The sequence below is a fragment of the Rhamphochromis longiceps genome, linkage group LG12, assembly GCF_057381845.1.
Source record: "Rhamphochromis longiceps isolate RC_006_pf linkage group LG12, R_longiceps_female_GT1.1, whole genome shotgun sequence".
NCBI classification, from domain to species: Eukaryota; Metazoa; Chordata; class Actinopteri; order Cichliformes; family Cichlidae; genus Rhamphochromis; species Rhamphochromis longiceps.
Window position 1 is genome coordinate 34,024,591 of NC_140568.1, and position 26,162 is coordinate 34,050,752.

At 39.0% G+C, this 26,162-nt stretch overlaps 1 protein-coding gene across 1 annotated transcript in view; it reads right to left on the reverse strand.

Moving 5' to 3' along the window:
• Positions 1-6,867: 6,867 nt before the first annotated feature.
• The window catches only part of LOC146657680 (ras-specific guanine nucleotide-releasing factor 2), a 45,391-nt gene continuing 26,096 nt past the window's right edge, over positions 6,868-26,162 (reverse strand). The window contains exons 8-29 of the mRNA XM_085425959.1: positions 25,742-25,935; positions 25,514-25,623; positions 25,313-25,431; positions 23,689-23,849; positions 23,495-23,561; positions 22,884-23,020; positions 22,361-22,443; positions 21,788-22,036; positions 20,126-20,224; positions 17,755-18,239; positions 15,856-15,978; positions 15,049-15,138; positions 14,496-14,602; positions 12,871-12,983; positions 12,633-12,693; positions 11,460-11,563; positions 11,097-11,181; positions 10,787-10,984; positions 10,345-10,424; positions 9,809-9,926; positions 9,648-9,716; positions 6,868-9,049 (exon numbers count right to left, since the gene is read on the reverse strand). Of these exons, the coding sequence (XP_085282085.1) occupies positions 8,957-9,049; positions 9,648-9,716; positions 9,809-9,926; positions 10,345-10,424; positions 10,787-10,984; positions 11,097-11,181; positions 11,460-11,563; positions 12,633-12,693; positions 12,871-12,983; positions 14,496-14,602; positions 15,049-15,138; positions 15,856-15,978; positions 17,755-18,239; positions 20,126-20,224; positions 21,788-22,036; positions 22,361-22,443; positions 22,884-23,020; positions 23,495-23,561; positions 23,689-23,849; positions 25,313-25,431; positions 25,514-25,623; positions 25,742-25,935 (2,945 nt within the window). The 3' untranslated portion in view covers positions 6,868-8,956. The remainder of the gene's footprint in view (positions 9,050-9,647; positions 9,717-9,808; positions 9,927-10,344; positions 10,425-10,786; positions 10,985-11,096; positions 11,182-11,459; positions 11,564-12,632; positions 12,694-12,870; positions 12,984-14,495; positions 14,603-15,048; positions 15,139-15,855; positions 15,979-17,754; positions 18,240-20,125; positions 20,225-21,787; positions 22,037-22,360; positions 22,444-22,883; positions 23,021-23,494; positions 23,562-23,688; positions 23,850-25,312; positions 25,432-25,513; positions 25,624-25,741; positions 25,936-26,162) is intronic.

Genomic DNA, 26,162 nt, shown 5'->3' on the forward strand with positions numbered 1-26,162 from the left:
CCATCCCTCACGCACATGAATAACAAAAGCAGGCTAATCAATCAGCTGTAGTCTGCTTCTGCTGAAATATAGCTGTCAGGTTGCTCTATACATTTAATATACAATCAAAATAATTTGCTTTGGAGTTTTTGTTAATCATATTTACTATTGTTGTTATAAATGTGTTCATTCTGGCACTGAAAGGCATGTTTGCCACGTGTAAGACAAAGTACAAAAGGAATATTTAGCCTATAGGACTGATTGAAAACTGGGGCACGGACATTTCACCTGTGTGGTTGGATATCTGCACGTCCTCAAAATGCTCTAGCATTTCCTGGTGATGCTCACTGGCGTTTTGCATTACTTAGTTTAAAGTCCAGCTTTGTTGTTGTTATTTTACGTGTGGCAAAAGCAAACATTTGCCATTGTACAATAAAAGTACTTGGATGGCTTAGTCAAATATACGGTCAAAGACCCATTTCTGTTAAACCTTTTAGACTACATATTCATCATTACATAGCGATTGTCTCTCCAAATTCAGTTCCCTTCTCTTTCGGCGTTACAAATTGTCACAGTGTTGTCATAAACTTCAACTGTCATCCATCTGTCCCTCAAAAACAGGAGTTGTGTTGGCTGATCTGCTGTAAAATGCCCGCTGAGAGACAACTGCTTACAACCTAAAGCTGCTGCCCTCCCTCAGTCTGTTTATCCACACTAAAAACTGACAGTAGATCCCTTGCCACATCCCCTCAACAACAGTATGAATGATGACTTTATCACTAGCTCAACTTGTCTGAGATACACAACATGCCATTTTTCTTGTTCACTCTGTTTTTTTCAGGCCTGAATCGCTCTGTTTCTACTCCTTTTCAGCACTGCTAGATTTTTTTCCTCTAACAATTGAAAAATATTTCCTTTTGATATTTAAATTTCACTTTGATATGTTAACTTGCTGGGTAAACCAAAAACAATCACTGATTGATTAAAGCATTTCCTCTCTATGTCTGTTATTTCTTCAAATGTAGATATTAGGTGCTCACTGCCCTTTTACTACTCTACCTGAGCACTTGCATACCTCATTCACCCATTGACTTTTTTTCTGTGTTTAACCCTTTCACACACAGTGGTCACTACAGTGGACAGCTATTCAAAGACTGTTTTCTTGTATTTGTGTCAGTGTTGATGGTATACTTGCACATAAACCACAACATTGGACACTGATGTGTCACTCCCTACACTGCCACCCACTGGTTGTTTAATGTTACTATAGATGTATGAGACCATGGTCCTCCATAATAAACAAATATAATGACTGCTTTCTTCCATTTGCGCAACATCTCTAAAATTAGAAATATCCTGTCTCTTAGTTCATGCATTTATTACTTCCAGGCTGGACTACTGTAATTCATTATTATCGGGATGTCCTAAAAACTCACTGAAAAGTCTTCAGCTAATCCAAAATGCTGCAGCAAGAGTCCTGACAGGGACTAGAAAGAGAGAGCAGATTTCTCCTGTTTTGGCTTCCCTTCATTGGCTTCCTGTTAAATCCAGAATTGAATTCAAAATCCTGCTCCTCACATACAAGGTCTTAAATAATCAGGCCCCATCTTATCTTAATGACCTGATAGTATCATATCACCCTATTAGAGCACTTTGCTCTCGCCCTGCAGGCCTACTTGTTGTTCCTAGAGTATTTAAAAGTAGAATGGGAGGGAGAGCCTTCAGTTTTCAGGCCCCTCTTCTGTGGAACCAGCTTCCAGTTTGGATTCGGGAGGCAGACACTATTTCTACTTTTAAGATTAGGCTTAAAACTTTCCTTTTTGCTAAAGCATATAGTTAGGGCTGGACCAGGTGACCCTGAATCCTCCCTTAGTTATGCTGCAATAGACGTAGGCTGCCGGGGATTCCCATGATGCATTGAGTTTTTCCTTTCCAGTCACCTTTCTCACTCACTATGTGTTAATAGACCTCTCTGCATTGAATCATATCTGTTATTAATCTCTGCCTCTCTTCCACAGCATGTCTTTATCCTGTTTTCCTTCTCTCACCCCAACCGGTCGCAGCAGATGGCTGCCCCTTCCTGAGCCTGGTTCTGCTGGAGGTTTCTTCCTGTTAAAAAGGAGTTTTTCCTTCCCACTCTCGCCAAAGTGCCTGCTCATAGGGGGTCATATGATTGTTGGGTTTTTCTCTGTATCTATTATTGTGCGATCTACTGTACAATATAAAGCGCCTTGAGGCGACTTTTGTTGTGATTTGGCGCTATACAAATAAAATTGAATTGAATTGAATTGTCCTCCTGCTCACTAGTGATGGGATTTCCGGCTCTTTTTAGAGAACCGGCTCTTTCGACTCGACTCACTAAAAAGAGCCGGCTCTTTTGGCTCCCAACCGGCTCTTCAGGTTGTTTTGTTGCTTTAATTAATTTATTATGAACAACAATTTGAAATTATGCACAAAAGGAATTACTAATGTAAAAAAAACAAACCTGTGGTTTTATTTAAATATGTTTATATATAAATATCTCCAAAGCACGTACAAACTCCAAAACACATTCCTAGAGTTAACCGAACTTCCAAAACAGCTACCTCACTTAAATTACACAATTGAAAGTATATGTGTATTGTTTGTGTATTTATACACAGTCACTCATATATATTCAAATAAAAAAAAATTTAAAAAAGTACATTTACCTGTTATTACCACACACCAAATCCAGTCGTTGGTACTTCCTGGCTTGTGTAGCCACTAGGTAACAAAAGCTCAACACTGCCCCTATAGCATCCTGGAGCACTGCTGTTGTGTTTTTTTACATGTTTTGGAGTTTGGACGTGTTTCGGGGTTTGTACGTGTTTCGGGGTTTGTATGTGTACGTGCTTTGTCTCTAGGGCCCACCGTAAATATACTTTTATTTATTCACTCCACATAAAATAAAATAAATAAATCATATAATACAAAAAAAAAACTATTTACATTTTAAACTTTTAACTATTTAAATTTTCAGCGTTTTCCTTTTAAACAAATTTAAAGTGAAACAACACAAAACACTGCAAACCACAACACAATTAAATCTAAATTAAAATATGAAAACAAAAAGAAGATGCACATTCTTTGTCATATAGGTCTACGTGAATAAACTTTCTGAATCCTTTATCATCTGCAACTGAAAATAGTTGTGGATGATCACTATACCTTTCTAATGTGACGTTGTTGTCCCTGGCTCTCTTTCTCCCTCTCTCCCTCCCGCTCTGTTCCTGAGCTACTGGAACAGAGCACAGGCTGCTTTGGCTGCTGCCCCCTGGCCCCGCGACCCGGCCCCGGATAAGCGGAAGAAAATGGATGGGTGGATGTATGGATAGATGTATGACGTGTTTCATTGTAATTATTGTTTTTTTAACCCTGTCATGCATGAATTATGACAACCGCAATCAGGATTCTTTTCTTAAGTATTTTTATTAATATTTTCATGCCTGAAGGTGAATAAAAATACTTAAGAAAAGTATCCTGGTTGTTGTCATAATTCATGTATGAAAGGGTTAACAGCTTCCTATCTAACATTCACACACAAGTATGGATGAGCAACTTGGGGATTGTGTGTTCTCCAAGGATATTTGGCATGCAGACTGGAGCGGTCAGGAATCAGACCAAAACCTTCCAATTAGTAGATGTCCTGCTCTATCTCATGAGCTGCAGCCACCGCTTTAATGCTCTCTAGTTTGATACTTGTTAATTTCAGAATATCTAAGACAATTATTAACCACTACATAATACGTGTCCATGAAGCATACAATCACTACATAGAATTAAATATGTCACCCACAATTAAACTGAATATAATGGACTGGTATTTATATAGCACTTATTCTATTCTTGCAGACCACTCAAAGCACTTTGGACTAACATACATATTTAACGATTCATTCATTTATTGCATTGTTCTGTTCACTATTCTTCTTCACCTCCACAGCCAGTGTAGAATTGCAGATCACCATAAGATCCGTATTTTAGGCTAAATCGACAAAAATAGATATTAAAAAGAGTTAGTCATTTACCAGTTTATAAGATTTATAAGTGTACTAAAAGGGGCAGATAATACATCTTTTACCTTTGATGGTCTTGTTGAGCCCATGCTTGAGTGTCCAGAGCAGGGGTGCCCAATCCCGGTCCTCGAGAGCTACCGTCCTGCAGCTTTTAGATGCATCCTTGTTCCCACACACCCGAATCAAATGAATGGCTTGTTATCAGGCCTTTGCCAAACATGATGGCATGCTGAAGAGGTAATCAAACCATTTGATTCAGCTGTGTTGGATTAGGGATGCATCTAAAAGCTGCAGGATAGTAGCTCTCGAGGACTGGGATTGGGCAGCCCTGGTCCAGAGCTTTGGCTGATGGATGTGTGTACTGGTGGATGAAGACGCAAAATCAGTTGTGACCACATGGTGGCAGATATAGTGATTACAGTTGTTTCACTGACATATAGAACTTGTAGCGCTTTGTTTTTAGGTGGCACTAAGAAGTATACTTTTTTCCTAAAATATAATGTTGTGTTACAGTGGATGAGAGTGTTTCATTTGTGCACCACTCTGAACATCAGTGCAAAGCAGTCAGTAGTACTTTGTAATTTTGTGAAAAAGTGAAAGAAAAAAAGCAGTTGGGAAAAAAACCGTTATGCTCTTAAAATACCATCCTCCATGCAGTGCACTGAGTATGTTTGCCTCGGAGCTGCCTGGTTACTCTTTCACAAAGGACTACGCACATGTAAGCAGGTTTTATAGGCCAACGTAGAATACTGTATGCATGAACTGTACTTGTTGTTTTCAGCACTAGTCCCAAGATAGAGCACTCTTCATCAGAAGCAGCAATGCAGCCTGAAGCATATCCGAATAGAAATTCATAGCATGCTTTGCACATTCTTGTATCCCTAACAATCAAAATAAAAAGTGGCTTGGAGCAAATTAATTATACAGAGGGGCATCTTCATAAAATTCAAGGTCATACTCTCTGCAAATATCCCAAGATCTGCATGAAATATCTCCAGACAACAAGGATAGAGATTTAGATTATTGTTATTGCAATGCTTCAAATGTGAATCTGCAACATTTTAAATTACTTAATTATTCATTATTTGAAGAGCACTATCACATTCGATATGCACAACCCCAATTTCAAAAGAGTTGGGATGCTGTCTAAAATGTAAATAAAAACATAATGCAATGATTTGCAAATCTCATAAACTCATATTTGATTCATAATGGAAAAAAACATGTCAGATATTTAAATTGAGAAAATATATAATTTTAAGAAGAAAATTAGATCATTTTGAATTTGATGGCCACAACACAGCTGGGGGAAAAAAGTCAGTCATGTTTACTTTTATGTAGCATCCCCTATTCTCATAAACATCTGGGAACTGAGTTGCTGGGGGTGAGGAATGTTGTTCCCTTCTTGTTGGATTCCAGCTGCTCAACAGTCCTGGGTATGCTTTGCCATATTTTTGATTCATTATGTACCAAGTGTTTTTATTTGGTGAAGGGTCTGACTGCAGTTGGGCCAGTTTAGCACTTAGACTCTTCCACTACGAAGCCATGCTGTTATGATAGGTGCAGTATGTGGTTTAGCATTGTTTTTGCTGAAATATGAGTCTGAAGGACACAGTAAATTCTTTTCAAAACATAATTTAAAATTTCAATCCATCTGACCACAAACCAGTTTTCCATATTGCCTCAGTTAATTTCCAATGACCTTTGGCCCAGAAATGATGGTACCATTTCTGGATCTTGTTCACACACAGCCTCCTCTTTGCATGATGAAGCTTTAACCTTTATTTGTGGATGGCACAAGGGAACTGTGTTCACAGACATTAACTTCTGGAAGTGCAGTGCAGTGATTGCCATGACAGACTCATGCCTGTTTGTAATGCTGTGTATCACAGGGATCCAATATTGATTTTAGCCTTGTTTCTTGTGCACAGAGATTTTTGAAGATTCCCAGAATAGTTCTTTCATTGAAGAACATTATTCTATAGCCAGACTCAACATTATAGAATAATATTCAAAGGGTGACTGGACTCTGGTGTAGGTATAGAATGAGGACCTCTGTCAGTCAGGAGGTGCTCATAGTAAAGCCACTACAAGTTGCTCCTTTCACTACTCACTGCACAGTGAAAGGAGCAACTTGAGGTGGTTCAGCTACCAGGAAGAGGCCCCAGGACAGAAGAAAGGGAGCTGGAGAGATTATGTCTGTCAGCTAAATTGGGAATGCTTCAGTGTCCACCTGGATCAGCTGGAGGAGGTGGCTAGTGTAAGGGAGGACTGGTGATCTGAACCTGGATCAACAGCAGAAAAATTCTGTACATAATATATTACATGTACAGTTTTTTAGATGCAGTATTTTGTAGGTTGGAGAACTTCTGCCCATCTTGACTTCTGAGAAGCTCTGCCTAAGATGCTCTTTCGATGTTAATGACCTGTTGCCAGTTAACCTAGTTAGCAGCAATGTCCTTTCAGCTGTTTCTTTTTAGAATCACTTACTTTTCCAGACTTTTGCTGCCCCATCCAAACTTTTTTGAGACATGATGCTACCATCAAATTCAAAATGAGCTAATATTTTTCATGAAATTTTTGTTTACATTTTTTTCTGTGCATAACAATGAGTTTGAAATTTGCAAGCTACTGCATTCTACGTTTACTTACATTTTACTCAGTGTCTCCAACTTTTTTTTGGAATTAAAATCTATTTCTGGTGTCTGGTTTTACAAAGTTTGGCCACATTATTTTAGTGATATTTTTTGATGCATTATTGAAAGGAGCTGAAGTGGATTCAGCATTAGTGGTAATATTACTGAAATTCTTACTAAGGACTCCAAAGAAATATGCAAACGTATAAGGCATGTTGAATTTATTTCCCCTGCACCCACACATGAAAATGCAAACAAATAAACACAAAGATAATATTACAATACAAACATAGCATACTGTATTCCCACACTTTTAATGTGAAACAGACACTCAGAATTACAGATGCAGTGAAAAAGGGCAAGTTTTCCCAAGAGCAAAGTCTGAAACATTTCCTCTAATTGATTTTGAATAAGGTTATTGTTCTGTGAGAAAAGTTGCAACACTGCTACTGCATAGCAACAGCTAGTTTTGCAGAAGACACAGCCAAGAGGCTTAACTTTGTGAGGTACACTAAGAGACAAACGTGCCTGATTCGATGGACAAAGTATTGTTTTTATACCTTTCTTTTTTTTCCTGACAGCTACAGAGACGATATTATTATAGAGAAGCAGAGGAAGAAGGTAAAGGAAGCGTCCAGTCAGACATGCACAACATGCAGCTGTTGTGTGCATGCAGGACAATTATACTTATCATATCATTAATACAGAAAACAATGTCTGATTATTGAAGTGCTACATTTTTTAACCTTCAAAAGGCATTTTTTTTAGAATAAAGTTGAACAGATTTTTTTTTCCTATACAAGAGCCTCCGATGCAAAATTAAAATTCAACATGAAAACCAGAGACAAAGAAAAAAACCCAACAACAACAATAAAATCAGTATTCACAGCATAACAATTCCAATTATTTCTTCTTCAATCGTACAATATGTGTAAAGTCACTATATACAAAAAATAATATAAATACAGCATCTGAAATAAATAGCATGGTAAATAACGATCACCCTTTCAATCAAGCAAAGCTACATCTCAGGGAGTGCACTGTGTACTGTCCCAGTTTAGACTGTAGTTGCCCCAGTTACACATAGAGGAGTGATGACACCCACTAGCCCAGCTGACAGTCAATAAATGCCAAAAAACAAATTGCACACACATGCTGCAAAGCTTTGTGTTAGCAGAGGTTATAACAATATTTAAACAGTAGAGGGAGATATATGCTCATTGGATGCTGCAATGGCTTTACTACATTACACTGACATGCTACTGTTTAGTCTAAATGACACGTCTGATCTTAAAAAAAAAGGAAATGAATGAGTAAAATTACAGTCTTAATTTTAAATAAAATTTTAATATTTTAAATTTGAATTTATATAAAACTTTGTGCTTGCAAATTTTCAATTTGGGAATGTGGGAGATTGACCTGCACTAGTGGAAGGCACGGAATAAATGTTTTAATTTTAATCATTCATATGTTCTTTAAAAAAAAGTCAACCAAATTAAGCAATCACAAATAAATATAGAATTAATTGCTTAACAAGGGAAAAATCTAAATTCATTAAAATATATCACATTTTGTGTTTCGTTTTCGTCTTTCTGCATTATATGTGAAGGTTTAAAGGCTTTTGACGCATTCAGCCCACTGAGGATGCATAATGGCTTAAGAAGTCACCCTGGCAAAAGCGGTGCATGCTAAGCAGAGGATCAGGGGTCAGAATGAAGGCAATTTAGACAGTTACATCCCAAGCTGAATTCATGCAAGTTTTATGCAGTGACCTTCATGACAGAAAGCATTTTAGGGGTCTTGCTCCACAGGACATGGCACGGAAAATGCACAGGCAAAAGAACACAGACAATAGTACAGAGACGTAAGCTCAAACACCTCTCTGTCACACTATCTGTATATGCTACATCTCTGTTACATCCATTAACTTCTCTCTCTCACCCTGTCCTGCACTCTCAGGCTGCCTCAGGAAGTGTGATGCCATGTGCACCAGACTATGACATGCAATTTCCTCAAAACCTTCATACAATGCAACCTCTCTTTCCCCTCGAAGACGAGCTGTCTTACAACCTTACAGGTGCATTTCTCATTCTTATATTCCCCTTTCTCTTGTAAAGCTCTCAAACATGTTCAACTGACCGCATGCATCGATATCTGTCTCCTTAGACCAAATCTCATTCTATTTCCAAGTTGCTCTGAAAATTCTTCTTCCAACTTTCTCTTGATTGATGAGATCACGTGGGCGTTTTGCCCTTTTGGGGGTCCAGGTTCAGCAGGCTCCCACAGGCCACAAACAGCTCTAACTCAGGCGGGAAGCCTGGGCTCTATCTTCAGGGAGAGATCGTAAAGTGTATCCTCATCCATGATCAGAGTCTTATCCAGAAGGTATTGGGTCACCTGGTTATAATCGAATATGGATGACAGGCATGATGATTAAAATATCTTTACGGCTACAGCTTCAATTATTTATTTTCAATTAAAGATTGATGTGATTTTGACTATAAGATGATCTCACAGGAAATACACCAATAGGATTTTGCAAATAAGCTATTCATTAAAGTAATCTGTTTTCTGGTTGGTCCAACTAATACCTGTTTGAAAGATGAGTACATTAGAGCAAAAACAGGAGACTGGGCAATTTGGGATGGTTTCTATTGTTCCATGCATTCTTTAAAAAAAAAGACTACCCATATATCAAAGGGATTTTCAGTAATCCTCTCAGAACAAGAGCCACGACAAGCACATCCAAGAATAATCTGTGCAGTCAAACCAAGCAAAACGAATTCCTTAAAACCACTCTCAAACCTCACTTCTTCAGACTAGTTTTCTTTTATTATTTTAGAAGCTTTTTGACAGTTTAAATGTTATCCTGCCCTTTGATTATATTGTTTAAGTAATAATAATTGCATGTCGTCTAAATGAAATAATGCCTTGTGATGTTTTTGATCTTTAGATAAAGAAAGGTAGTACAGATAAAAATTAAAAATAAAAGTACCTTGGGCTGATGCTCTATTCTGTACGGCGTCTGCTGGAACTGTCGGATCTCTCTGATGATGTGAGATATCTGAATAAAATATGGAATTTATCTTAATACTGACTTAACAGCGTGCACCTCAAGATGATCTGCTTCCAGTGCATTTATTTACACACGCTTACCATCCTCATTTTGGAGAAGTTAACAAGACCCTCCTCTGTAAAATTTGGTGTTCCCTCTTCTATAAAGGCCAAGTCTGTTAGATACATTCCCAAATATGGCACACAAGGAGGGTTGCAACTGGAATGAGAGAGTTAAAGAATAGCATACAAATCAACTTGCTTCCAAGTCCATAAAAACTCATTTTTTGATACGTCCGTCCGTCTATTCTCTCCTGCTTATCCCTGTCAGGGTTGTCGGAGTGTATCCCAGCTATCATACAGCAAGAGGCAGGGTACAGGTCGCCAGTGTGATGCAGGGCTAACACCGAGAGACAGGCAACCATTCCCTCCCACATTCACACCTATGGGAAATTTGAAATCACCATATAATCTAACCCACTAAAGAATAAAGCCGAAGCCACTGAAAGGCCTCGGCCAGATGACGGATTCAAACCCAGGGCCTTCTTGCTGTGAGCCAGCAGTGCTAACCACTGCACCATTGTGCTGCGCTTTTTCTTACATATGATGGTATTTTAAAAACAAATGCAAAGTCTCACTTTTTCAGCGTCTCCCTCAGATTTTTAAATCGTCCTTCTGAGGACACAATCTTCTGCAGTTTGTCCATCAGGGCTTTAGTCTGGAAAAGATCACAAACAGGCATTTATAATGATCTAAAATGGCAAGATTTGAAACTTTCTCCAGCCATGAATAGCATTGCAGGCAGCCTGTCTGCTGAATGTTATCAGGATTAAGTAAAGAGCAGACAATAAACTTTACCGCTATTAACATTAAGTGCGATTAAGCACTCGTCTCTTCTCTGAAACCCTCTAATGGTACAGTATCAGTGCCAATGGAAGAATTCCCATTTTTAAACATTTTGGACAAAAGATGTTTTTTTTCTAGTGCTTCACGATGAGATTAAGTGTTTATACACTTTAGATCTTTAAACAAGTATTTCAGGTTTTGCATACAGAGAGGGTTGTTCAGGATTTACCCCACCTGTTTGCTGACTTTAGCCCAGGTCTTCTTCAAACGGTAGATAGCACTTCGATTGAGTGCGGATGTGATTTCCAATACTCCGTTGTAGTTGTTCAAACAGCGACATATGTCTGCCACAGCAACCCACTTCTCAATGGAGTTGGCCCTTGAGCCCACATCAGTATGGGTCATAATCTGCGATGCCACCAGGTTACTCATCTTCAAAAGAAAAAGAATAGAGTAGTATGGTATTAATGAAGAGCTATAGGTACTGAATCTTTACAGAAGAGTCTGGAAAAAAATGGTGCTTAAACACATTGGAAGAAGTTACATCATTGAAGTGCTGACTCGTTTTCATGATGTAAGGTGTCCTTTCTGTCTTATCGACCTTCATCCATCCCTGGCCCAGGAACTCTCTTCGAGAGGGAAGACAGAGATATACCCAAATGAGATCACACACACTCAAGTATAGCAGAGTATAAGTTTCATTTTCTAATGCCTCTGAAATCAGATGGTAAGCAAGTGCAAATCTATTCTCTGATGTTTGGAGTTCTAAAGTTGAAATAAAATACCATTAGTTTTCATTTATGTCCTTCTAAAAGCATGCCCAGTGCCCATAAAGGGGATTTATGTCTCTTTGACCTGATGCAGATCACATATGAGAGGACTGACTGGGTTTCATGAGAGGACTGACTCATAAGGGATGCTCCTGAAGACGATGTGATCCAGCAGAGTGATCTGTTCAGCCAGCTCCATCGCTGAGAGAGATTCAAAACACTCTGCCTTCGGGCAGTCCGCCTACACACACACACACATTCAGAGACAAAGACATAAAAACAAATGACCCCAAACAGAAGTGAGATAGTGAGATATAAATATCTAATAAAGAGACAGGCTGTGATAAATATGGTTTATGACATTTGACAGTCCCTGGGTAGCATCACTGTCAGCACAGAGTCTATTTACCCCTTCTGCCCAGAGCTTAGAACAATGTGAATGACAGACGCTTTTCACAATTTACAAACCCAATACGTCTATTTGTTTGTGATTTCCAGAGATAACCGATCCAATCTAGGAAATTGTCAGTGCTTGTGATTTTTTTTGTCATCATGTGCAACAGGTGGTGATAACTGTGAAAGTATTTCGCAGAAATTTGTAATACTTTGTAACTACATGAACAAAGCCATAAAATTAGGTATTGCAAAACAAGACATTTAAGCTATGTAGAAAATTACTTTTTCTCTTTTTATACTGGAGATAGAGTAGATAGATTAAAGCTTGCTAAATAAGCTCCTCCCTTATTGGGTTGCCAGAGCAGGTAGCTCCACATCCAGCATCCACATCAAATATGTGGATGCTGGATGTCCTTTCTGACACAACCCCAAAATGACTGGTGTCTCCTCCTGGTCTTGAATAAGGACCTTTTGCATCTTAGGCAAATTTATAACTCGCTATATTATAGAGTCACTACTAAAGCTAACTGAATAAAATACCTTGAGATTTCAAAATAAATCTTTTTTTTATCTTATAGTGGGCATTCGTCAAGATGCCCACTGTAGATCCACTGCCTAAAACAATCTGATTTAGCTTTCTTCACCCTCCCCTTAAATCACCTTTCTTCTGAATGCAATGAGAAAGTTTGAACAGCATGTGGGTAGTGCTGTGCCTACAGCCAGAGCTGTTTGCCTGGGATAAACATATCGATGAGATCTCCGCTCCTCACTTTGATATAGATCCAAGAACAGATACTGAGGGTTTAGGGCAGCTGAATTTTGAACTTTGGCTCAAAGGAATTGTTAATATCAGTACCCAGGATGAAAAAGTTTGTATATATGACAGAAAATAGGGAAAAGCTTCATTTTCTCACCATCTGTAAGATGTCTTCTATTCTCAGTTGGGCATCTTCCTGATCATCTTGAGAAAGCGCACTATCAGACAGAATAGAGGAGAACAGTAAAAGTATTAGAACAAGAGAGTATTAAAAATTAAAAACAACACTATTTGATGACATATTTTTGTCATTCAAAGGTGCCAAAGTGCTTCGTGTACATGCTGCTTGTTTGTACGAGAGCATGTTTTTGTATGTATTTGAGTTTCAGCTGTACTTTAGTATGTTCGCAGTAGCTTTCCTCTCCTGAGGCAGAAGGTCTGGATCTCTAAGCACCTCCTCCAGGAGACAGATCACTGACATCTTAAGGTCCCCATTCATCTCAAAGTCCTAAGCACAAACAAATACATGTTTACATTATACAGACTTTGGTAGTAATGGTAACAGTAACACAAGCCTGATTTTGATTCAAACTAAAATCTTAACCAGAGAAGTGAAGATAAAGTGAAGTGAAGTAAACAAACAAACAACACAACTGGATTAAATGGAAAGTCTAAGTGGGAAAAATGTCCTCTATCATGGTATATTTCATTTTAGTTGGTGATATAATACAGAGTACTTTTCTGTTATTAGTAATATACAAAGCAGTTTGTCACATCCTCCGTCAGAATAGCTCTGATCATTGGGACCTCTGTCCTGTGGCACCAAGATGCTTTTGTTCTCGTTCTTGTGGTTTTAGGCTCTTTGTATTGGTCTCGTTTCAGTCAATCCTTCAGATGCTTGACCAGACTGGGATGAGAAGAATTTATAGGCTGGGTCTTTAGGCTCTTTACTGTGTTTCTTGTGGAGGATTTAGGTCAGTTTGCCAGTTAACCATTTATAGCCAATTATATTTCATTCTTCTAAATACTGCTGCTTTTTTGATACCTGGTTTTTAGCACTAGATACATTTGCTTTTTTACTCAGATTTTTAATTTAGATTTTTTTAACCAACCTATTTTGCAGAAGTATTCCCAGAGGCACAAGTACCCATAGTTAAGAACTTGCATAATAAGACAATTACATTTCATGAAGTCTGTTGTTCAGCTGATGTGTAAGGTACTTTAAAATACCAAAGAAACAGCTACCACTGCACAGCTGATTAAATAGATGATTATTAATCTCAGTAGATATATTGTTAACAAACTGAGGAATATTATTCACATATTATAATTTCACATACTACCTGAACTACAGGTGATTCTACTCTTGTAATTAATATTGCCTCAAGTCTCCACACAATAAAAGCATCACCTGATCAATCATCAGTCACGGCGGCATGATACTTCTTCCAAATCCCCGTTCCTCTTTCATTTCTTACAGTCTTTTCACTTTCCTCTCCTCCAATTTTCTGCTTTACTCCTACCTCAATTTAACTCCTGTTTAAAGGTCAGTTTTAACAAGCTCTTTCTGTTCTCTGGCCTCTAAAAAATAAGTGGGTGTCTGTATGTGTGTATGTCATTGTGCGGGCCTGTGTGTTAATAAGTTGACTAAAGCTGGACTGTCATCACAGCATTTTGTTTTATCGAAGAAAAATACATAAAACATATTGATGCAGTTAGAGTGTAAAGATCTCTGCAGGGAGGCAGGCAATTACCTTGATGTTCAATTCATTAGAGGCTGGCTGTTTAGCACAAGAGTAGGCAGGCTGAGCCAGCTGACCAGTTAAAACAATATTTGGTGTGTGTTTGTGCACAGTTTGCTGTTTACGCGATCAACTGGGAGCAGTGGAGCAGAGCGAGAACGCATCAATCACCTGTTTTAATGAGACCGCAGACTTGATCACCCCAGCAAAACACTGGACCCACACACACACACACCCACACACACAACATGCACAGAGAGTGGTGGGTACAGACAGACCTGTGAATGTTTGGAGACCCAGTGGCGCAGAACATTGAGAACTCTATTAGTTGCAGCTCGGCGAATGATGAACTCTTTATCACAGGTTCTTTCAGAGTTAGTAAACACTGGATGGAAAATCAAAAACAAACAAAAAGCAGGCATTTCAAAGTTTTGAATATTAAAGCATCACATGAGCTATTTTTTAAAGGTTCATGATTATGGAAACTGAGTTATGGATTATCCACTGACCCTGTCCCCCAAGAGATGTTACTGCTTTAACAATATTAAACCTATATATAACTAAAAAAAAGAAACAAAATTAACCGTATAACGTTTTTATTTTATGCCCACCACGGGGCTATTATACTTCTGGTTTTTATTTTTGAGTTATTATTCACTTTTACATTGTTTTTTCTTTATATTTCCTTTTTGATTTTTCTGGTAGCTTTTGCAATCAGAATTATGATCTGGATGAATTGTTTAATCATTTTTACTCTGTGTGTGTGTGTGTGTGTGTGTGTGTGTGTGTGTGTGTGTGTGTGTGTGTGTGTGTGTGTGTGTGTGTGTGTACCTGGCGGTGCACCGTGTCCTGCTGCTGCTGTGGCAATAGCGAAGGCTGAAGCTGGAGAGACTGAGCAGCGTGAGTTCTCCCCTGGCTGGACTGCAGGTGCACAAGCACATAATTATCATCAAAGGCAACAACAGCGTGAACATAAACGCTAACTTTCCTTTCAATCTAACATAATGAAATATGATTCCAATGTCTATTGACTGAAATGATTTTTCTTTTATGTCTTATTGCTTTACCAGAATATAATCACTGTTTCCTTTATAAAGTAAAATTATTCTTTTCATAATTTTTTTTTTAAATTTTCCTGGAAAAACCTTGTTTGTATAGGGCAAAAAAAGTATTCATGTAAAACATTCAAAAAATACTCTGTAAATAGAAGATTATTTGTTATTAGGGAGTATATCAAATTTGATGGCTCTGAAATGGCCATGGACATTTGTGAGGCCTACATACTGTCACATGTTCTTAACATCAGCTATCAACACTTGAATTTATTATATGGTTTGTGACTTTTGAATGGATAAAATAAACAAAAATAAAGACGAAATAAAGATGCAATAAAAATATCAAATGTTCTGCTTGCAGCATAGACTTTCTTCAGTGTTATTCTGCCTGTCAATGAACTTGATCCACTGCAAGAAAAACCATGCTGACAAAGCTAAACACAAATACTTTAACAAACACATGTATATTGCTGTGTGATGTATGGGTTTTGTATTTTAGTATGATGTTAGTCTATAGGGTCAAGGATATCTGCCTAACTCTGTGGCTCTGTAAAGTAGCCTGCACACATAGGCGGCCTCTTACCAGGCTGTCTGTAGCGAAGGTGTCGAGGTGTGGAAGGAGAGCGGCACGGCGACATATCTCCTGCTTCACTGGTCTGTGGAGACTCTGGGATGATTTTCTCTAGTGACGCTGACTCCAGTACAGCTAGAAAGAAGGAAAAGCAAAGTTGAAGATTGCTGGTGGTGACCATGATGCTAATGGTTTTTTTACTGGACAAGAGGCCCATTATAACTAAATTAACAGAAATTACTCAGTATAGAGGTCATGCCTGGCATTACTGTTAGTTTGGTGAAACTGTTATAGTACTATGTGTTATGTGTGTGCATATATATATATATATATATATATATATATATATATATATATATATATATATATATATATATATATATATATATATATATACACACACACACACATACATATACACACACACACACACAGATAGATAGATAGATAGATAGATAGATAGATAGATAGATAGATAGATAGATAGATAGATAGATAGATAGATAGATAGATAGATAGATAGATAGATAGATAGATAGATAGATAGATAGATAGATAGATAGATAGATAGATAGATAGATAGATAGATAGATAGATAGATAGATAGATAGATAGATAGATAGATAGATTTAAAACAGTAAGATTTTTCACATAATCACTTTTAACTTGTGCTCAGAATGTCACACTGGTAATTTACCAGCATGCATATGCACACACATTAAGGAGACAAGCCAAGAGAAAGATCAACAGACATATACGTGGATGCACATTAGCTGCAGGTACACATAAGCACAGAATGTACTGACTGATTAAGAGCCCAAGAAGCTGAGACAGTATAGAGAAGAGGTGAAGTGGCTCTGTGGTACCAATGCTAATGGGTCTTTGTCTCCTTGTAAGCGGTTAGAAGCACATGAACCTCTCATGCACATACACACACACACACACACACACACACACACACACACACACACACACACACACACACACACACACACACACACACACACACACACACACACACATGTGCAAATATTGATGAGTGTCAAATTGAAACCGTGTTGCCTGAGATGCCCTGACGCTATACCTCTCCAGCCTGAGAGAGCTGTTTAACACTACCATTAGAAGATCTGACCGTGTGTGGTGGGAAGGCGGCTTAGCTGACTTTGGCACACAAATGCCAGGAGATAATGATGTCCCACCAGGCACTTGTTCTGCTCTTACAGGGAAACACTTCACTCTGTCATTTGATTAGTAACCTTCAGTGCTTCATAAACCCTTTAGTACACCAACAACTCTTTAAATGTATAAGTTTAGTGGCAATACATACACCGATAATATACCTAAACAACAAACATAGTCCAGCACATAGTCTCTAACAGCATGTGGCCTGATGCTATTTGATATAAAGAAGCAGAAAAGGTTACCGGACATGCTTTTTGACCTGCAGGCAAAATTTAAAAAATCTACTGTTAATTTTAACCTGTGAAAGGTTTTTCTGACCCCCGGTGGTTTAATATCTTTCCTTGCTGAACTTCAGGTAATGCGAGTGCACTGCAACATCACTTATCACTCATTACTACTGTTACAAATGCAGCAAAGCACACTTCAGACCCCATATGCTTAACCTCATGTCAATATTAGTAGCAGCAGAAAGCTTTCAGCCTAATTTAAGTATTTTTGCGGTCTGACCTAATAACCTAAAGCTAACAAACAGGAGAAACATTCATATATTTATGTGCCTATTTGATTATTTACATAAGCTGTATTATTTTTCAAGTACTAAAAGTTGACAATGATTATTTCCCTGTTTTTCTTATAATACAGTAATGAAAACCATAGAATAACAGATACATTTCAACAATATTCAGTCCTAATGTTCTGAAAAGTGTAATAGGGGAAACTATGAAATACCTCTGCGTATACTCCGTCGCAGTTTTCCACAGAAGGGGTCAATTCTGGGGACATCCTCTCCCTCTGCAGTTGAGCAGGGACTCTGGTCAGGCGAGGAGGGAATAGGAGGAACTTGGTCTTGTGTTGGCTTAGAATTGTTCGGTGGAGGAGAGGTGGAAGAGGGAGGGGGGGGAGGAGAGGAAGTAGTTGGGGTTGGGGTCTGAGGTGTTGGTGTCTGGGCAGATGTGGGGCTACTGCCAGCAGACTGGGAAGTGTTGTTGTTGACACTGTAATTGGACAGAGGACTGGTCAGATCAAGGCCCCCGACTCTGGCCGTGATAGGGGAGTGGAGGGACAGCTTTCGAGTTCGGACGGGGGAGGTGGTCCGGGATGGGATGGACAGAGGAGGTGGAGAGGAGAACTTGCGGCAGAGACGAGGAGATTTGTCATTCACGTGGTCCACGCCTCTGTTATTTTGATTGGTGGCAAAAAACAGCTCCAAAGACCTAAAAAGGAACATAAGTATTAGCAAAATAATGGAATTGTTAAAAACAAACAAAAAGAAAATCAATGAAGAAGTATTTAAAAAAAAAAAGACAAAAGAAAAAGGAATCTGGAGATGCATCAGCTCAAAACAAAATTGCTGGTCTTTGTAAAACTTTCATTACCAAAGGGTTTTGTTAGTTTTGTTGTTTTGTTTTCCTGTATTGGAGATAAGTGTTGATTTAGAGGCAGAATCCAATATCCCTGTGTGTTTTCATAAGTCAAAAAGGAGAAAAGTGTGGCTCGGGAAAGAATCTGAAATTTTACAGTGCACTGGGTAAGCCTGAGGTACAGAGTACTAAATGTAGGACATTCAGCTACTGCGGTTATCCAGAGTGAATTAGAACGAGTGGGCACATACAGTACAGTAAGAAATTATTAAAACAGTGACACAATTTTCACTGTGATACAGTCATCTCTTCTACGCTGAGAAATAACTAGAAATAAAACAACATCTTTGAGGTTACCCTGGTGACTGTCAGCTTTAATAGTCAGATATTTATACACATATTAAATTAACAGTGTGGGAATCGCATACCTTTGCATGCATGACTTCCTACTTTCAAATAACGGCGGAGGCTAGACGAGTTAAGCTAACTCAGTGCTGCTCTAATTAAGCTGAACCCAGAGAGACTCGTCATCAAACTGTGGAGTCCTCCTTAGCACTATGAAACTTTATGGTATTTATCTAGTAGCTGCTTTCTTTTTATGAGCTGGAACTGCTTGGGTTTAGTCTCATTTGTGCCATCATTGATGGTTTAAATGAAGAAGGTATATTAAAATCAGTGACCACAGTTGGAGATTAGCTGTTGAACAAAATTTAAAAGCTTTCATTTATAGAGCCAGCTTAAAGTGTCGTGGCAGTGGTTTAGGGAACTACTTGCCGTACTTGATTAGTACACCAAAGGTAAGGTGACTGACTTGTGCATTTGAAACATTTAGTATCTGCATTATCTATAGTTGTTGTGATGATTGTTCATGTCCCCTGTCCTAAAACTGCTAGATCATACTGGGCTACAACTATAATGTGAATATATAACATGTCAACAAACTGGAAAGACTAGGATTTTAGTACTTGTGTGCTTTACATGGCAAAATCACAATCAACAAAAATGTGTTCAGCAGAAAAAAAACCAAAAATCATCTTTTATTGCAGATTTGCAACATTTGAAATGCTTTGTTTAGCAGGCAATGAAAGCGTGTAAAAGCTTTAATCAACAAGCATTTGGATTATCAATCTTATGATGACATTTACCCTTCAAACAGACTTGTGTGTACAGAGCTACATCGAGAAAGAAGTAATCATGCGTAGATAAACACGCTCACAGTCATCATTTATTCACACAAATCTGTTATTCAGCAGGAAACAAGGGAAGAAATTGCAATCCAGATAGAAAGAGGAGGGAGAGAAATGATAGCAGCATAAGGGAAGAAAAGATACAGGAAACGCAGAGACGACCAATACCAAAGTACTTTGAAGCAGGGAATAGAAAAAGAGGACGCAAGCGGCAGAAGATGAGGGACTGGAGGAGAATAGTAAAAGGGATAAATGTGGTTAAGATAGATAGAAAAGCCTGAAGGACGCGATACTTCTGTGATAAAACATGCCACAGATCAGCTAAAGATTTAAGAAAATTATTTCATAATTTCTCCCATTCCCATCTTTATATTGTTGATTTAAAACTGGTGGAATCACAATACCTGTGAGTTTTCATATAAAGAGCTGTTCTGGCAAAGTAGAGAGGAAAGTCATGCATCAGTTAAGTATCATAGCAGAAGAAAAGAAGAACAAGCAGGAAAGTAGGACAGAGATAGCAAGAAGGGAGGCAGAAAGAAGAGCGTTGGTTACTTGGACTGATCCATGGCAATCTTCTTGATCTTCAGACTGTAGTCAGAACAAATGGGTGAGATGGACAGACGGTCAAATGAGTGGTACTGCATCCTGTAGCTGGAGGGGATATGGAGAGACAAGGGACATGGATGACACAAAATGTAACGAGATAGAGGATGGTTTAAGATAAGAATATGGAGTGATGATAAACAAATGTCTCAGAAGAGTAAAGGTGTGTTTGAGAAAGGGGACAGAAAGTGTGTGAGTCAGACAACAGCAGCACATGTTCAGTGTCCGAGATGTCAGCACATGACCACATGGGAGAAAACTCCAGCACAAAAACACAGAGCTGGGTTTTTGTACATGTATGTAGGTTTTATGCAGTGCATTTGCTCAGAGAGTTGGCATCATCTTCTTTAATCTAGAAAAACTAATAAAAAAGAGGTCAGCACTTCATCTGTCAGCCATTTGAGTCTTGTTCCAACACTAAACCAGCACAGAGTGTAAATTCACCTTTACCATCATTAATAGAGTTAGCTGATGACTTAGCACTCCACACTCATCAAAATATGCAAAGCTAAAACTGAGGCTTAAATACAGGTCAACAAACAATTGGATGTTTTCATGGTGGGCTGGACTTAAATTAAAACAATGTTTAGAATTTGACCCAATGATAGAATCAGACAAGAAGTTAAAGGAAAAGTTGTATTGCAATAGATTCTCTGCCCACGAATCACTGCAGAATTTCACAGTTTCAGAGTAAATCCATCCACTCATTAACGTGATATTTCTGTCTAGAACATAGAGGTAGACCCTTTTACTAGCATGGCTAAAAAGCACCAGTATAATAAAAAAAATCCCCTTATAAACCTCCTATTGTAAAGTTTTTTTTCTGTAGAACAAAGGAGAGGGGAAAAAAAGCTTTAGTAAAGAAGTGGCATCGCTTCACACAGGGTGGTTCATCTTCCCGCACCGCTCTGGTGCCTGGATGCCCCTCTCCTTTTCTCTTCCCAGGAAGGAAGGCCACAGGCCACAGTGAGTGAGGTAAGACATTTTAAAACCAACCCTCGGGTGGAGGAAAAGGCAAAGCTTTTCCAGTTGAAAAGCTAAGTTAAGTAAAGCTGTGAAAGGAATATAAACAGACAATTTTGATGTAGCCACGAGTGAGAGAGAAAGACAGAGAGCTTCAGAAAAGTAGAGAGACAGAGAAACGTCTCATCTGACACATTGATTATTCCTACGACTTTGCCAAAAACAGTTTGAAGCATCTGTTCAGTTGGTCTCCAAAAACAGGCCAGTTTATAGTTCAGTTAGTATGTGTTTAACCTTGTGGACAGAGGTGAAAGCTGCTTGCTTCTTCCAAAACACTGACCCACATCTGACTACATCATTCACATATTTACAAAAAAACAAGTAAAAGGACGCTCATAAAACCCTCTCAGAACACCCAGGTAATGGCAATATACAAGATTGTGTGTGTTTGTGTTTGCAAAGGGCACAAATACTGGCCGGAATAAATGTGCCCATGTTCATAAAAATTTGATGGAGCTCAAACCAGTAAACAGTATTTCCCTGAGGATTTATGAGGCGCTTCAATCTGCACGGTAGCAATGAGCATGTACAGAATCTGCTTTCAATCTGTGTTTGTGAATGGATATTTGCATGTGTGAATGGTAAGACCTGATAGGTATGGAGGAGAAGGGCTTCTTGTAGATGTCAGCCAGCTTGTCCATGACCACGGTTGCTGTGGTGAAGATCCTGTATGTGTGCAGGAAGGTGTTGAGGAAGTCTATGGAGAGGAAGCGAAGGTCGGTCAGCCTCTCCAGCAGCCGCTCCACGCTGGCATAACGGATCTGGGGGACCTTGCAGGAGTTGAGCGTCTTGCTGAAGCAAATGTCAACATCATCTTTATGGAGACGCACATCGGATCTGATGGATACACACGTACACACACACACAAACTCATAACCAAGCATGGGTGACTGCTGGGTTGCTAAGCTAGGCAAAGGTTGTGAAAGTAACTGAGCAAAAACAGCCAAGGAAGATAAAAAATTAATATAAAACCCACATATTTCAAAGAAAGGACGCAAATAAGGGAATACCGTCAAGCAGATTTCAGCAACAGCATAAATTAAAAGGAAACAAGCATAAAAAAACATATTTTTAACCAGATGTGCCATCACAGCTTATGTTCTGCGACACGTGCGTGGCATGAAGAGATAGCTTTCTCTTCACACACACAAAAATACTTACTTGATCATATAAGGCACTGTGACTTTTGAGTTTTCCTCAAACACACTGGTCATCAAGCCATTACAGCGAATATTATCTATGCACTGCAGAGACGGAGAGACGAGAGTAGCGAGATGAGCAAATGAAAAAAGAAAGAGAATTACATAAGTGTTCCAGATCTATTCTAAAATAATCTCGTACTGAACATCTGTTTTCTTCCTTTTTATTAACAGTAAATACAGCACACTCTTTGACACTGTTTCACAAGTCTCGTTGAAGGCACTAAAAAAAGAAAGTTATTTAAAACTGTAAGTGTATTTTTTTTTTTGTGCCTGACTAGAATTAATGCAGAGTGACATGCTTGTTTGGTGTTACCCTGTTTATGAAGTACTGAGGCACTGAGCTGAACTCGGCCCTGGGGAACTGCACCACAGTCTGTGTTTACTAAGCCATCTCAATGCCCAACGGAGACATGCCCTCGTTATTTGAAGGTCCTTGTTTTTTGTCTTTGTCTGGGTGTATATTTGCATGATTTATGTAGTACCTGGCTAATATCACTAGTCCAGGCAGCTTTCTCCTGTCGTGACGGCGCCAGCAACACCACAGTAAAAGAAGACGAGTCTGACGGCTCTACGACAAGCTTAAAGTCCAGCTGACCAAACACCTGACCACCAGCTTTTGCTGTGATAGATGAAAAACAATGAGCTTTTTAAACTACAACGATCAATAATTCATAATTACTGTAAAAATAAAATGCTTGCACATACACAGTCATATTTTACACACACATACACACAGCGGGTTAATTAGGGTTAACCTGCTATATTCCCTCTACACCCCTCTGAGGCTTAGGTGTAAAAATGAAGTGTACACATGTATGTGTTTGTCTCAACACTTTTTGTGTGTAGATGTTTCATCAGACTCCCTAATTGCAAAATGGAAAAAGCAAAACAAAAAAACTAATGGATCTGTAATGTTAAAAGAGCTAAACCTGACATTTAAAGGGGTGAGCGTTTGATAATTAAAGGGAAGTCACAGGCACTTATCACCTGACACCTAATTAACCTCAGTGAGTGGTAAGGGAACTAAATGAGCCATGAGCTGTGCATGTATTGATAGGATGGACATAGTACTTGATTGATGCGATATACTTACACTCTTCATCATTAGCGTCTGGTTCCTCAATAAGTGTGCAGTCAATAAGGGACAAAACTCCACCTTGCTGCAATAGTTTAAGAGAAAATATGCACAACTATTTATTGGTAATTTGGATGAAAATGAATGTTGATTTACAAAAGAAATGTCTTTGCTGAGGTATAGATACACTGTAAGGTTAACCCTGTTCTCACCTTGAGAAGGTGAAGTTTTCCCCCAGAGCTGCGTGTGCAAACAAGGAAGTGTTTGGTAAAGAGAAAACACTGCCTTTCCCCTTCCTTCTTCAGAGAGAGGGACCCCAGGCGGACTTTGCTTAGTTTCCCTCGCTCTACCGATGGCAGCTGGATCAGAGACCCTGTGGAGCGGGAGACACGCAGGATGTTACATTTGATGAAACCGGCAGTAAGCTGAGGGATGTGTAGCATTTACAATGCCACAAACACAGACATGAAAAAGTGATGTTAAGTGTCTCAACATGACAGTGAATGAGATTAAAAAAAGGAGTTGATCTTTGAAACAGGCAGGTTTAGAGGCAAAAGTTAGTCCCTGTGGATTAAAAGCAGACAGGAACCATGGATCAGTAAAGTGCACTGTCAAAATCAGGACTTCGTTTTGTGATGTGTGATTCAGCTGCAGGAGAAAAATCTCTGTCTTCTCTACAGCTCATTTGTAAGGAAACTTGACATTTGTCTTCCACCTCCTGTACTAGCAGGTATTATGACCCAAAAATGCACACTTTAAGTGGAAAATTGCATCCGCACAAAACTGCATAATTTTGATTAAAAGGATTTAACTGTAACAGAAGCAAGATTACATATTAAGTCACAGTAATAGTTCTTATATCCATAGATGAATGCAGATATGTCACTTCAACAGTATTAAGGTTTCTATTAAACTCTTATTTCTTGCTCTAGAATACTTTGGTATACAGAAGAGTTAATGGACCCCTTAATGACTGTAAAACACCCAGGTCCCGTGGCTGCAAAACAAACCCAAATCATCACCCCCTCACCACAATGGTGATGGTTGGTATGAGGTCTTGGTGCTGATATGCTGTGTTTGGTTTTCTGCAACTACTCTGAGAATTGCACAGTCTGACCTTGGGACGAATTTGCAGGGAGGTCCACTCCTGGGAAGACTGTGGAAATATAAACCTGAATGCTCCAGACCAGCAAATTTGCAAGTTTGGCTGTTATTTACCCTCTTAATTCCCACTGAAGCAGAAAAGGTGTACTACATTTTTCACAGGACTGTACATAGAGTCCTGTGAAACCTTTCTTTTTCTCATGACTGTAGCCTACACAGGTGATATTGACCAATCTATTTGTCTGCGCAGTGGGGAAAACCGTGGTCATGGTCTAAGTGCATCATGTAGGTGAGATGTGACTTAAAGGAATCATACACAGTATAATACTTAGTTAATAATCCATTAAGGCTTCTTTAGCAGTCAAACAGTCTAGACCAGGGGTGGCCAATTATTATCCCAAGGAGCCTTCTTGGCGCAGCCGTCCAACCAGTCACAGTCTGTTCTTGCTTAGCCCCTTGGGAAAATAAATTTCCCACCCTTGGTCCAGACAGTCTCGTTACTTTCTAATGCTCAGAAAAATATGTACCATTCAGTACCACATCTACATTTTAACTGGAAAAGCTGACAGAGAGACAAACCTTGCCACATAGCCAAGGCCATGAGACAATGAAAGATTTCCAACTTCACCGAGTTACTGATAACAAGTTGACAGAAAAGGAATTTCTTACTATCCAGGAAACCTTCAAAGATTTGCTGTCGTTGAGGTTTGCTCTGCACTGATGAAGACTCACCCTGTCTGACGAACGTCTGGCTGGTGTCCAGCAGGATGTCACAACCTTCCACTATCATCCGTTCTATAGCCAGGTTCTTACGGATGTTTTCTGTGTCGCTCACCTCATCGTGCATTACTCTGGCCACACACACAAACACACAAGTTTGTTCAGGATTCAACAACAAGAATTTTAATAGAAGTAGACGACTCTGACACATACCTGGACAATTCCTCTAATTTGGACTTGGCAAATTCAAGACTCTTGCGCTCCACATGCTCGTGAGGGGTGTGAGCCAGTAATTCATGCAAGGTGATGATGTAACGAGGAATCTTGTTGAAGGAAAGAGCACAATAGCACATGGAGACAAGAATTGAGAAAAACACACATGTTGGAGTCATGTTACGGTTTGTTTGTGAATACAAGAGGATGCTGATGGTCGTTATCTACCTGGAACATGGGGTATGTGAGAAAGGTCTCGAGCATCCTCCCCTCACAGGCAGCATTGGACTCGTACTGCTTTAGAAGCTTGTCAAAGTCTCTGTTCTGCTTACAGTTGGCCAAAACCTGCAGGCTGTACTGATGGTTACGCACAAACTCCTGGTAGATGTTTAGCATCGGCAGCAGGATGTCAAATAGGTCAGCTAGAACAAGAACACACACAGTACGTAAGCCACATGAAGGCAAAGTAGTTATTAAATTATCATTTGTAGTGCTAACAGCAGTACAGTAACAGTAGCTGATGTTCACAAGTATCTCCCATCTCCACTGCAGTTGGAGTATTAGCTTGAGGTTTTTCATGATTATTTGTGATTTTGAAAAATTAGCAGAGTTGCTCCTAACTGTGATTTTAAGGATTGTTATTCCTTTA